The 14571-nt window shown below is 40.8% G+C and overlaps 1 protein-coding gene across 4 annotated transcripts in view; it reads left to right on the forward strand.

Annotated features, from left to right (window-relative positions):
• LOC114872016 (agrin-like) overlaps positions 1 to 14571 on the forward strand; it is a 349276-nt gene that overhangs the window by 146660 nt on the left and 188045 nt on the right. For 2 of the 4 annotated variants that reach the window (XM_046288795.1, XM_029178731.2), the window contains 2 exons: positions 689 to 2203; positions 12363 to 12398. The exons of 1 other annotated variant lie outside the window; for it this stretch is intronic. In XM_046288795.1, coding sequence (XP_046144751.1) covers positions 880 to 2203; positions 12363 to 12398 — 1360 coding nt within the window. In that variant the 5' untranslated portion in view covers positions 689 to 879. The remainder of the gene's footprint in view (positions 1 to 688; positions 2204 to 12362; positions 12399 to 14571) is intronic. One more of the 4 variants, XM_046288799.1, reaches the window with a different exon arrangement.

Raw genomic sequence — 14571 nt, forward strand, 5'->3', positions numbered from 1 at the left:
GTATTTTTCAATCATGGATTGTTGGCTATTATTGCAAAAAAATGGTTATATAGTTTTAGAAATACCTATAAAGGGGTTAATAGACTTCCAGTAAGTAATACGTTAAAAATTACAAGAAATTCAATGATTGTTATTAAAGATGTATAGAAGAAGATAGAGTATCGATATGATTGTCTCGTAAGACTTGAATTTCCTTGAAATTTAGTCGGTTCACGTCAATACGGGTCTAGTATTATCGTTTGCTGCAACGAACGTTGCATTTCGGTCACGCACGATCGAGTATTATCGTCGTCATTGTTGTATCGACCATTCGTGAGGTAGCGAGCATACGGCTGTAATCGTAGTCTAGAGAAGCGCTTACAGAATATTGCGGCCCTGAACACGCTGTACCGAGATCACATATCGATAACCGATTACGGATAAGCACGGTCTAAGAGCTTGGCGAACCAGTGAACCGACTTCGAGTCGCATTATAAGATTGCGATGGTACAATTAAAAAGTATCCATCACTACAGACGAATATTTTAATCTTAATCGCATGATTCTATGTATATAAATATTCTATATTTATTAATATAAACTATTCCCAACTATAAGTCCAAGAATAAGTAACAAAAATCTAAATTTTCAAATCTTCTTACTAACACAATAACACCTCTAACCCGTTGCTTTCTTCTCTTCTTTTCAGATCCACCGTAACTCGCCCACTAACGCTCATCTTTCAACCAACCAACTCCCCGCTAACAATCGCAGAAATGCGCCCGAAGTAGTAAAGAATATAATTCGCCAAAACAAACACGCGAATCGGAGAGAATCGAGTCGCACGAGCGGTCATCGTGGTCGTTCGTCGCTCGAGACTGATCATGCGAATTCCTGAAAATGCGCAGGACGAGCAGCAACGGTTTGAAGCTCGACCTGACGGAGAACACGCCAGGTAGCTCGTTGTCCCGGCTGCCTAACTTAGTGGAGCATGCGGAGACATGTCAGGCCCTGTCCGCTGGGACCGGTGAGAATTTAAGCAGTAAATTGCCGAACGTGGTCGAGGGCTCGATGGACTATGGTAGCGAGCGTAGATCGTCCCGGTACCTCGAGTACCAAGACTCGAAACCGTATCAGGATCCACAGACGGCTTCCGGTCTGCCGTCGTACGAACAGCAAGCCTATCATGATCAGTCGAGAGGTTACAGGGGATACGAACGAAAGCCGTACGACAGGGAGGATATCGAGCGATACGATAACAGAATTTATCCAGAGGATAACCTGAGGTACGATCATCGAGGGGATCAGAGAACGTATCAAGAGTCGGACTTGGACGCACCGTACGAGAGAAGCGATGCCCAGAAGCTCAGCAGGGCTTATCCCACGGAGTTGCAGGAAGCCGGGGCTAGAAGGTACTCGAGAGACCTGACCGATTACGAATACGCGTCCCGATACGCGGAGGAAACGTTGAAGCTCGAACCGAAGAAAGATCCCCACCACCATCATCATTCCGGGAAAGTGTACGAGCCAACTCCGTCGAAGGGTTACGAGTCCGGGGTGAAGACGCACGATTCCGCTTACGAATTATCCTGTTCCGCGCAACAGGATCTCGGTAACCGGAAATACGAGAGCAAATACCATTCCGTTAGCAAAATGTACGGTACATTGCCGAGGTACGAGAGCAGCAAGACGTACGAGCCCAGATCGTACGAATACGAGGAGCAATCCTACGAAGGCGGTAGCAAAGCTTACGAGCCTTCTAAATACGAATTGACTAGCTCGAAAAGCTACGAGAGGACCAAATACGATGGTTCGTCGAGCTCCAGGTATCAGGACAAGTCGTACGATCAGACGTTGAAGATCGGTGAACTAGGATCCTCGTCGTCTACCGCTTACGTGAGAAAGGCACAGGATCAGGAAGAAACTAACGCGGAGAAAATGAACGGGTATAGAAAGAATAATTTTGAAGCCTATGGGGTTTACTCGGATCCTGAAGACGATCATGGTTTTCTGGCTGAGAAGAAGACACCGCAGTATCCTTACAAGGGTGTCGTGGTGAACGTTAGCGGGGAGTCGAGCGTCATTGATCAGAAACGGACCAAGGATGGCAGGCAGACCGAAATGCCGGGAAATCCTTGGTGCAGGCCTACTATACTCTTGCTTCTATTGGTACTGCTTGTTGTTATCTTCGTGTTCGTCGCTGGGATACTTCTATACCTAAACTGTAAGTCTTTTCACACGCTATTTTCTGCGAATATTTATTGCATGACTTAAAATACAATCGTGCGTTACTGAGAATTTAATTTTTAAGAGGATCGAAATTCCTCTTTTATATTAGAAATATTAGGCACGATTATTAGTGTCTTAGGAAGATTAGCACGACGCGTTTAGTTGGAAAATCAAACCACGAAACAGGGGAAAATACGTAAAGGCTAGTTTATTCAAACTCGACGTTTTCATTGTACCTGAACGTTTACCTTGGCACCGATGAAAACCGTTTAAAGTTATAAGTCACGTTTCACGGGAAACGACTGGCCGTTAAGTTAACGGCGAAAGGAGGGCTTGTTAGAAGGCTGCGAAATGAACGAAGTTTCAGCAACGGCTACAAAGACTTCTCTCTCGTTTCTCGAACGCGTGCTAATAGTACGTTTGGACCGTGCTCCTTTTTCCTCGTTTTCCATCATTTCGCTTCTTTGCTGGCATCCAAGCGATTTCAGAGGGCCATTTAGTTAATGAGCATCCGATACCAATTATTTACGGTCGTTCGTGTGACCTCCATAATAATGTTGGATGTTTTCAACGACGACGACAACGACGAGGACGGAGACGAGGACGACGTCGACAACACGTGCTGTCGATACGTTAAGCCCCCGGACACGGTTGCTGTCTCCTAGGCAGTTTTATGTGTCGAATTTGACATGCTAGGCACGTACAGACTTGCCACTAGCGAAACTGTTCGGTTGGAATTACAATTCCAGGGGAAGGGTAAATGGAAGAAGAGGGTTTAAAGAATACAGGTGGACAAATGTGATGTACACCATAGAAATCTACTTTATTGTCATTCTGAACACTCGGACCTGTTAGATACAACAATTTTTTGCAACTCTAAATTTCTTACGGTTTTCCAAATTATTTTTGATCCATCAATCAAATTTGTAGGAGCCGGCTGTGCTCAGTCGTCTTCTCTTGTGAGAAGGATAAGCGAGAATTTTTAGTCATTGTTTTTCAAAGACAAGCAATTGTGTTAATAAAGTTTGAGTAAATACAAGTTTTAAGCTTCGTATTGATGTACCATTTATGAATCGTCCTGTATGTAGCTCGTTAAAATCTCTTCTTTCGTTCCTTCTATATCCGCGCGGAATTCGACCGTTCGACAAACGTGGAACGGAAACAAAGGAAGAGCAGAGAAAACCAAATTTCAGCGTTAAAAAGCTTCAGTAGCGTTTCACGTTGGTCGAAGCGGATAGGGCCGGTCCGTGCGCATTTTTTCCCCTGCGATTTCCGCTCGGTCCGCTATCAAGCGACAAAAGGGTACTTGGTCGAACATCGCGACAAATAAAAGCGGCTCTCTGTCCCATCGCGTCGGAAAAATAGCAAACCTGAGAGTTGTGCGACGTTTGGATCGGGTGCCTGCCCGTTCACTGGTATTCCGAGTGGCTGCATTTGGCAGCGGTCGACAGGGGCGTTTGAGCGATTCCGTTTATTTTCGGGTCAAGTTTTCGCCCGACCGCTTCGCAATCAGCCGTCGCATTGTCCTGGGGACAATACATTTACTACGAACGGTCGGAGTATCCGCGTAGAGGAATTTGTCGAACGCCAACCACCCTCTCTGCGTTCTTTGCCCAACGACGCGGCGCCAGTCGAACGTCGTATTTTCAATCTCGGATTTTCGGAAATTCGATTTAACCAGGCACGTTTTGTGCCGCCAACTATCTACCTTCAACCGTAGAGTTTACTTTCCAGTAGAATTTCATAGGATTCCATGGGTAATATGCGGTGTGTTATTTCTCACGAGTAAACTCCGTGCTCTCGTGTCATTCTAATGTCCACTTTCAAAAAGATTATCACTTTCATTGCATACCATGGGGAAAATATTTAAAAAGTTTAATACAGATTAGGTGTCAAATGTAATTAGACTTATACCTTTCTCGAAATGGCATATTAAGCTTTTATTTCGTTATTACCTCTCTGAAAAATTATTAAGCTTTTCCACGCACAACAGGGGTCGTGCATTTTATGAATAGTATTATAAATGTTATAAAAGCAAGCAGAGAAAAAATTGCGGCGCAAAAAGCATACGTACATATAATCAGATTTAATCAGGGTTTATTATATGTTTCGACGATAAATCAAAAGTTACTACAGCCAAGTACCGATTACAAAGTATAACCATTACAAAGTTTTTGTAAACAAAGTTGTTTGTTATGTCCCGGTTATTTGGGTTATATATCCAGCGAAAAAGCTCGATAACTCACGTTACATTTTCCCACAACATACTCGACGTATATGTGGGTGGTGGAATAGACATAGATGAACAGATGCTGACGAATCGCATTGTAATGAATCATGTATCGTTGAACACAGGAAGATTTGTGTTACGAGTTGATACGCGATGCAGATAGACTGTTTTATATGACGAGGCATAAATTTTATCGAGCATAAAGGGTCAAAGTGGACACGAACATTCAGAATAATCCAGTACCGCTTAATCGTGTATAATTATGTAATTAATCCATTTCGTTGACGTTTATTTTTCATTTTTTACGGATAAGATTTAAAATTTAAATTTAGACAATATTAAAATGGGATGCACTTTAATTCCTATTTTTGCCTTATTCGAATATCAAAATTTACTATACAATAAATTTCTTTTTAACCCTCGTCTTTCGCGTTTATTTGCCACGCAGCGACGGGAACGAAGGAAATTCAATCTGGACGATCTCTTTAGGCGGAAATAGAGTGGGGATGAAATTAGAGACACCCGGTATATATGCGGTAGCACGACGTGCATTGAACAGAGCTTTGCCGTAGGATGAGGATTTAGTATGTAAGGCACGTGTTCGCATCTGCCTTTATGAGCGTTTCCCGCGATTCCACCGTTTCGTCCTCATTCTCAGCCAACCTTGCCGCACCAGCACCTCGAGGAGGGCTCAGGGTTTCAGGATTAAGGGCGTCGCCGATCATATTAAGGCCGGAGATATCTCATCCGTTCCTTATCCGATCCTGGTAAACTGGCTCGCGTTTGTTTCACATAAATTACAAGGACTTTACCCCGGCACGCGATGTCGCTCGGTGTGTACGCAGCCTTAATGCCAGCAGGATCGTCAAACTTCCTATATCGTTGGCCAGGACGGTTTACGAGACGTCGCGTCGGGATAAACGGATTTTAACGTCGGTCTCGGGATTAGGCTCGCTTAACGATCTTGTAATTGCTTTGAGGATTATCTTTATGGAAGAAACTTTAAATAGTTTTTCCTAATAATCGATCCAATTTTTAATTACTTTAAATCACCCGAAATAGATCTTAAATTTTACGTTCGATTCTTTTCTTTTATACACAAATACTTTCTACCATACATCTCTTTACCCCGAAGATAACATAAAAGAGGGTTGCCAGCAGAGTTACCATCGGTCTTACCACGATTCGTGACTTCCTTGCAGGAAGAAAAGGGGGAATTTGGGCGAGGGAGATCCAATAGGGAAAAAGGTCGCGGCAATCGGCGGCGATCAGGATTGTTCGCGAGTTACCGAGTTCGGAGGCAAGATTAATGTTAACTTCGCCGTAGGAGTTAATAAGTCCGAGACCGATAAATCCCGCTAACTCTTTGCCGCCTCCAGTCTGCCCGTTCTTTTCTCTCATTCTTCTCGTGCCTGTGCTTCTGCTGCTCCATTACAGTTCCTCGTTCGCTTTCGCGCCGTTCCAAACCGTCCCAGGGCTTTGAGAAACTCGAAAAGTTTCCGCGGCGGGGAGAAAAAGGCAGTCGGTCGGTATCAGCTTCGGCAAGAAGAGCTCCGTTCCGACCCCGGGTCCTTTCCACGATCATTTCCTGCAGGAATTCCACAGCTTTTTCTTCCGATTACTTGAGTCGAATAGTTTTCGTATTAGAAATTCCCGCGGCATTTATCCGCGTTGATTCTCTTCCACAAACTGCACCCTTCTTCCATAGTTACACTTTCTTCACCGATAAGAGAATAATAAATGTAATCTTCCCCTAATTATCTATTTTATTACTTTCATTGAAGACACAGTGTTCTCGTATAAGAAAATTTCATCCATTTTCGTATGAGTATGATAGTTTGATACTTCTGAGCAAAGATATGCTTTCGTAACTTGATGATCGATGGTTACATATTCGATGCTTCTGGACGAAGAAAGTTTTTGAAAATGATCGATACGATCAACTTTCTCATTTCAGACTCTTATAAATATAAAAACTCTATTTCATCATAGTTAGTTTATCATGTATCCAACTGTATAAAAAGATATCTAAGATCGTAAAGATCGTTGATTTTATAAAATATGCGGTAGACGAGGTGTTGAGCACAGATAGGGACATGCAATTCTATCTGTTGGTAGTCGTAAAGTTAAAATGGCAATAAAAAGCGTGTGGAAAACAGGGTGAAATCGTGTAGAAACAGCGGTTGGACACGGTCAGCTTTCAGGTTTTCACAGGAAGAAATAGAACGGAAGTTGGTCGCTAAGGAGGACTCTCTGGAAAAGCCTTGTCAGGGAAGCTGACGTTTAATTTAATAAATGCCGCGCTGTCGTGCACTTTCTTTTCCTTTCTTTCCTTTGCGACTTTGCGGAGGGGCGTTTCCACGCCATTTCCTCCTGGTGCTGGTAACTGCCATCTCGTTGCCGTGTAAAATTTCTTCGGAAAAAGTGTGCAAGGTGAGGCGAGGTAAGGCAAGACGAGACGAGGCGAGTCGAGTCGCAGCTTATTAAAGGGGTCGAACTCGTAGGCGGAAGTTTCTCGTAAGTTTGTAATTCTTTGCCCATACTGACACTCGTTTACCGTTCGTCTGACCTCACATTTTTGCCCCCCGCCCCCCTTCTTTCTTTCTTTCCTTCCTTCTCTGAGAAACAACCGCAGATTTATGACATTATGGCGGTTGATTAATCGCTGCACGTTTTTCGGACACCGTGACTTTCTTGCCGGCTTTTTGAACGTACCTTTTTTTTCATCCCTTTGTTCACCTTTTTAATCTGCGTTACAAAAGCAAGGTAAAAATAAGATTTATTACTCTCGGTGATTGTTCCTTTATAAATATGGAATATATTTGGGAGTTTCAAAGTACTATTCTGTTAACACAGTGGGTATAATGGTAGAATGCAAAGCAATATCTTTGTGAATAGGGATTAAAGGATGAATATTTTATTATTTAAATTCTGAAGGAGACATGAAATTTTATTGTACTTTGTATTGCTAATGGAATGATGAAAATATTTATTGTTATTTTTCAATTTTGTTAGCTTCTATTAATAAGCGAAGATTAATTGTAACAGAGTTATAGAGGCTAGTCAATCATCAAGCTCAATATCAACTGGATAGAGTTTCAATAATTAGTGATACATGCTTAATACCGTCACAAGCAATTGTTGTCATGGCTAATTGCGGAGAGCTTAATGGAATTTCCGAGTAGATGAGAGTCGTGTAAGCTCAACCATGACGAATGTCGTACGATATAAACTTACAGTTGTTACCGAGCTCAGAAACTGGAGATGTCACTGAAAATTACATTCAAACTAGTCTGATTCGCCCATTCTCTGATTTTCCATGCTTTATACACAAACCGAACGTTCGAATTTCCTTATGAAATATTAATAAAGAAAATGATCAATTCGCAGTGAAATTTTCATCAGATTACAAACATTATGCCCGGCATTGATACGTGCAAATTTTTCAAAATTGATTCGTGGTACACCATCGGGATAAAGAAGGATGTAGACAAAGATTCGGGCCAAGTATATCGCGCACGTGGGCGCAGTTTTGAAAGACGTGAGCACAGAGCTGGAAAAGAAACTTTCTTCATTTTTCGCCCCTCCAAAGGTTGGCGGAAAGTTTTTCCTGAAATATCGCGAGAATCAATCGCCAACACGAGTGGCCTCGATAGAACGTTCTTTTCCACGCTTCCACCTTGCTGAAGAGTTTGGAAAAGTAACGAGCTAGTTTCAGTCGTTCTAATGCTTTACCTCGGACCATCGTTGGTCGTTTTATGCTTTCCGGAAAATCTAAATGCGGAATTAAAGCTGCGATAATAGAAAATAAACTGGAAGATTCGAATACTTTCGATAGCTTAGAACAAGCAATATAGAAATTTAGAAGATAGATCAATGAAAACATTTACTTAAAGTTAAACTTCATTAACACGTTAACTTTTAGAGGAATCGCTGGAAAATTACGAATATGATATAATTAAATATCTGAAAATGAAGGAAGAGAGAAAGATCTGAATACTAATTACCTCTTATTACCTTTAACGATCTCTATTATCGTATTAAACGTAGCTATTTCTATTATAGACCATAAATTAATAACATTCTTCGGATATCTGATACATGGTTTAATTCAGTGCTCGCAGCCACGTCAAACTCCATTATCCTGCAAGAATACTCGTAAAAAGTGTACAACTAGCCAGAAAAGCTTATTATTTTTATCTGGACGGATTATAAATCACTCGGTAGATTATTAAAAAAGAAGCGTCATTATTCCTTGAGGTTACTTGGCGTAGCAAATTCTTTTTCCACCCCACCATGTGACGCCTATCGGTGTATCGGGTGAAATAAATAAAAGAAAAAAAGGGTACAGTATACGTGTTTCGTCTTTGCTTTCGTATACACAGCGAAGGAAACGGAAAATCGAAAGTGCTTCACCACCATTTCCGCCTACTGCTCTCTTTCTTCTTCTGTCTCTTTCACTCTAACCGTGGTGGCGTACCACGACCCGTTGCTGTCGAATGCAAAAAAGGAGAATGAAATATCGCGTCTGCGAGCACGACGCGTGAAATTCTTCCTTCGAAAATAGCTACGATATACGAGACGCCGGTTTACATATAGTTGTAAATCCTTTCGATTTAGGTGGCACTGCGAAAATAACAATTTTTCCACCGAGAAATAATTCCTCCCTCTATAGATATTTCTTCGTCCATTTTCCTCTCGATTTACGCGTCGAAATCGACTGCAAACTCGTAAAGCTCCACTAGTTTCGATTCAAACGACAGCTGGAAAGGACAAATCATTTTTATCTTCTCTTTTTCGGTGGAATTAGTGACTCCCTTTGAATCCGATGAAATTTCGTGGATGTAGAAGGAAACCCCCTGGTACAGGATATTTCTCTACGATGGCTTTTGACACAGTTTCGAGGTTGTTGCGAACAAAACCAATATACACCAGACAAGCCAACCCCGGCTTACCAGATGCTGCCAATTTTTCAACTTTTACCTGGTTGCTCCGTAACAAGATCATCCTGAGGTTTCCGTCCATCCAAGTATGTTCTGATAAGATTTGATAGGTTTTCTACAGAAGAACTGGAAGAAGAATAAAAATACTCGGAAAGGATACGACGTTCCGAAAAATAAAATAATAAAGAATAGAATTTATTTTTTAAAATAATATTACATTGGTACACATGTTTGGAAAATGTAAAATTTCCTTGCCCATTTCTGATGCAATATTCAACATTCATGATATGCAATGATTCCGAAGATTCATTCGTAGGTTTATTTGAAATATGTCTTTTCATTTCGAAAAATCCAAGCTTTCATTCGAAACAGTCGTACGCATCGAGGGTGGTGTGCGTGCGATACCTCCTGATCGAAATGCAACTGTGTTATCCGTTGGTTTGTGGGAGTGGCAACACGTGTTCTCCATGTGTGTCAACCCACAGTCGTAGGTAGGACGAGAAAAGGGAATATCAGCGCGGTATCGGCCTGTACGAGTTCTCATAGAGGCGGCTTGCATACATATCGTCAGTTTGGTAGTGCCGCGTGGCACGAACTGCACGAAACCTGTACAAAGCAAGGTACATGCGTCCCTGCAATCTACTTCTACCGTAGAAGGCTTCTTTACATTTCCTCGTCATTTTTTATAAGCTATAGAGAGATCCGTTTTCACGGATCAACTTATTTGCGACACGATGTTCTTCCGTGTTCCATCTCATAAAAGTAGAAATGATTGCTTAATTATAATAAAGGGGATATTTTTCTGTTAAACGTAGCATGAAATTGATGTATCAATTTCGAGAAATGTAATAACTTTATTATTAACTATATGGAGCATACAAGCAATTAATTAATTACTCATGATTTGTTGAAATTATGTTCCTGAATCATTCATTAGAAATTTTATGATAATATTCTTGTGAAAAAGACCAGTACGGAGAATGATTTGTTCTTAATGACCATATTTCCCAGAAACGCTTTCATTAAAAACTTATTTAACGAGGAATTTTTGGAGCATTTCATGCGGCTCACATACGAACACAAAGCGTTATTGTTCTTATTTGTTGCACTCTGGAGAACATATAATTGCTTATTTCGTGAAACATACTTTTGTGGCTGGTTTTGGAAAGACGCATTGTTCGTGGCTAGTAATGAAAATACTTTTTCTGTGAAAAGTGAAAAATTGCATTGATTAATGCATCCAGAAATGTGAGATTATATTTTAAAAATGCAGTTGCATTGTTTAGATGCATCGGTGCATAAAAATGCATAAAATCATCTAATTCTCTCTTACAACTAATATATTTGCATAAATATTAAAATAATTCTTCTTTTTCAAACATTGATCGTAGTTCTATGTACAGTTCTCTATTATCGAAGGGCTATGCAGAAAAATGGAGGAACAAAACGAGTTCCGTACAATTAAAAACGATATTTCTGTTTCATTGATTTTTGCATTACGTTTCGCCTCTCACTTTCCTGTCTCCACTCGTTTCGTTGCAATCGTTGTCCGAACAGGAGACTGCAGATTTCAAATACATTTGTTCGACTCTCGAAAGCCATTTTTCCCCGGTGCCGCGTACGAGTGTAGATTACCGTAAATGCATATGCGTGATGAATTACTCGCTGGCGAACGAACGATATTTCTGCCATAATATATTCTCCAGGTTATAACAAAACCGTTCCTGCATAAAAAATCTTCGGACCGTAACGTATATTTAATTGCAAGAACTATCATTTATTTTTCTTTTTTTCAACGTCAATTGCGATTTACATGAATGTTAACATTTTTGTTGTGCACTCAGGATGGTGATCTTCAGTAATATTATTATTAATGATATTAATTTTTCTTCGCTATTTTTGACTTGCTTTTATCTAAGACTATGCTATTTTGAGCATCGTCGTGAAAATAAGTTCGCTTCTTGACGAAATCAAAGTGTATCTTATTCGCCATGCTTGCGAACTTTCGTCGACTTTGTAGTAGCTAGCTAGAGACAACCGTAATTAACGTCTGAGACACGGATCAGCTCGATCCGAGGTTTCTCGAACAACGAAATTCAAGGAAGGAAGACTTAGTCGTATCGAGGACAGGGCAGAAAGACGGGGTCGAGGCAATTTCGAGGAGCAAATAACAGGGAAATTCAGGGTTCCCTAGTCGCGCAACATCCCCTAACCATCCTGCAATGTTCCCCTGCGAAACTTTTAATTATCCTTTCCAGGCTTCTTCTTTAATGAAGACGCTCGGCGTTCGTCGCGTCGGAACGTATGACGTTCCAAATAATTACAAGTTTCTCCGGTAAATTCCATCGCGTTCTGCAGTCACGAAAGAACATTCTGTTAGTAGAGAATCAGCCGGTATGTTGTAATTGACAGAGATTTAAAAGAGGACGAAAAAGTAGGCGTTAGATGAAAAAGCTCTGAAAATGTAATCTTGTTAAATTAAAATTAAAATCAAAATCATGTTGTAAATTTTAATAAATTATTACAAATTTGTTCTTCCACAAATAAAACAATTTTTGCAACGACTAAAAGTCATGTTTTTTCCAGTAATTGGAAAAGAAAAAGACAAGTAGAGAAGATTTTTAATTTTGATCCAAGTTGAGATTAGGGGATGAAATTGCAATACTTGCGTCCCGGCGCCTGGGGCGTAAAACTGTTGTGCTCGCTTAACTTTAGGGAAGTTTACAAGCATACGAAGTTCCCTCGAAAGACGACGCTACCTTGTTAAGCAAACTTGTCCACTAATTTTCTTAATGACAAAATCATTTTTCTTTTTATACTATAAGGACTACCGACAGTAACATTTTTCCGACCAAGTATTACGTTAAAGCGTGCTTCAGTGTGGTTGCTTCGTTAAAGTAAAATTCTTAACTCGCTAAGCATTATATATGTACGTACATGTCGTGACTAATTTTACTAATATCCACCATTTTTCTTTTCAGACATGTCTTACAGGCCCCAGCGTCCCATTATCGAGGGTGAGTTTCTGTCTCAATTTATCTTAACTAGAAAATGTCTCTCGTTTCATGCAAAGCTTTTATTCAAACATAATATTATAAAATATTAAAAATGAGCTCTTTTCATGCTTCGCAAATCGATAATGGCGGTTGAAAATAAAAGGTATAACAAAATACTGGGCTGGCTCGATGGGGATGGAAAAAGAAGAAGAAATCATGAATGGCTTGTATAACGATCGAGCTTTAATGGGTCTGTACGGGATGTAAATTGGTCAGCACGCGATATTTGAGATCGTGTTATCCTTCCTGGCTGACGAACAGCCGAGGCTCGTGTCTTTCACGCTGGCATACGACTCAATTACCAGAAATGCCTGGCGAATGTCGAAATAACACCCATTTTGATCCGAACGGTCACGCTATCACGAGCACGCTAAAAATCTCGTCGGTTTAATTGAACGATCGCTCTTGGAAGTTATTCTTCTCGAAGCGATTGCGTTTATTACGAGCCCCCTACTTGCTGCTTTCGGTCTGGCAATTTTTTAGTAGATAAGCTACAGCATTAGTCAGACATCAGTGGTTAAAGTTAGGTAAAACGAAGCATAGAAAATTATCCTTCTGAATATCGAATTAACACCAAATTTAATAGAAATCTATGGACTTTTTTATGAGTCAATTCGGCGAACGTGATCGATTCCTACTCTCTACTGAAATTAAATTTTGTCCACGTTTCCCTTTTCTCGAGCTTCGCAACACTTTTATCAAAAACTGAAAAGAATTATGATTTATGAACGCTTCTCAGCCGATACACCAATATCTGCCAGACACGTCGGGCCGAATGTTACGATGACTGCAAAACACAAACAAAATACGTCGATAATATACGCGCAACAATGGTGGAAACGAGCAAGTGGGGGGGTTGAAAAACAGCCCTCCCGTAACGCGTTTGACAGGATGATTTGTACTGGTGTTTTATAAAACTGTATGCCTTTTCAGCACTGCACAAGATAACGATCGTAACGCGCGATGAATACGAACAATAAATGTTCTCTCGCTTTGAAACGAGCTCGCGATCGGGCTAATGTCTGCAATTCTGATTCACGAGTAGACATTCGTTCGCACCTGAATCAGCCACTCGATGCTTAAGTCATAAAACTAGAAAATACGACGTGCGTGAACAGCCAAAATTCGGCCAACTTAGTTTCTCGACTATTTGTGCGAATTCAGGAAATTTTTCAAAGTAGAACGTCTCGAATTTTATAATGTATACCGGTTCCAGAATTCGAGGAATTTTTAAAGGTAGACATTCTTTACTTCCCAATACAAGTATATAAATTTCTGGAATTCGAGGAACGTTCAAAGGTAGTTGGAGTCGTAGAAATTAGCCGGGTACGTTTCGGGGCCACGTAGGAAATTGCGTGAAATTTGTAGCGCAGCTAGTGTCGATTATCAATTATTAGGAAAGTTGTGGGGTTGGAAAGGAGGAGGAGGAGGTGGATGTTAGGTACAGTTACATCGTTATTTGAATAGTTCACCGATACGATCGTTTCGGCAATGCGCACTGCGGATATCCGAACTTTGAATATCCGGATATTGAATATGGTTAAGCGGAAATTGGGAATATTCCGGATACTTCGGTAACCGTTACTTTGGGCAACGTTAGATGTTTTGGTGACAGTGCCGTGTGCGAGGGCAATTAGTTTTGAATTCCGCGTAAATCGCACCACGAACAACCCTGTACACCGCGGATTAATTGAAAATCGTTTGCATTCTACAATTCAGCCGCTCGTAGAATCTTTCTGCTTGCGACATTTGAAAATGATAGAAATCTTTTTCTTTTAAATATGATCCGTCGTTTTCGATATAACGTGTGTCGTCGGCTAGCAAAAGTATTTCAAGAGAATGAAATTCAAACGATCTTAGAAGCTCGACATTTCGAGTACATCCATAGTAGCGCGGAGAGACACGAATACCTCTGCATTCGTTGCTCTCGAGATGCTCCGTGCCGCCGCGAAATTTATTCCATTTGCGAATAACTTTCCCACGAATAATTTTTATCGGGTCTCATCTCGCTCGTATTTCCGTTTCCTTGCCACGGAATGATAACGAATTCCGCATAATTCGGATAAATAAGCACGGTAACGAACCGTTCTCTGCCTCCTTTTGCTTCTCCTTTCCCTGAAATAATATCTCGTCG

This window comes from Osmia bicornis, chromosome 2, assembly GCF_907164935.1.
Source record: "Osmia bicornis bicornis chromosome 2, iOsmBic2.1, whole genome shotgun sequence".
NCBI classification, from domain to species: domain Eukaryota; kingdom Metazoa; phylum Arthropoda; class Insecta; order Hymenoptera; family Megachilidae; genus Osmia; species Osmia bicornis.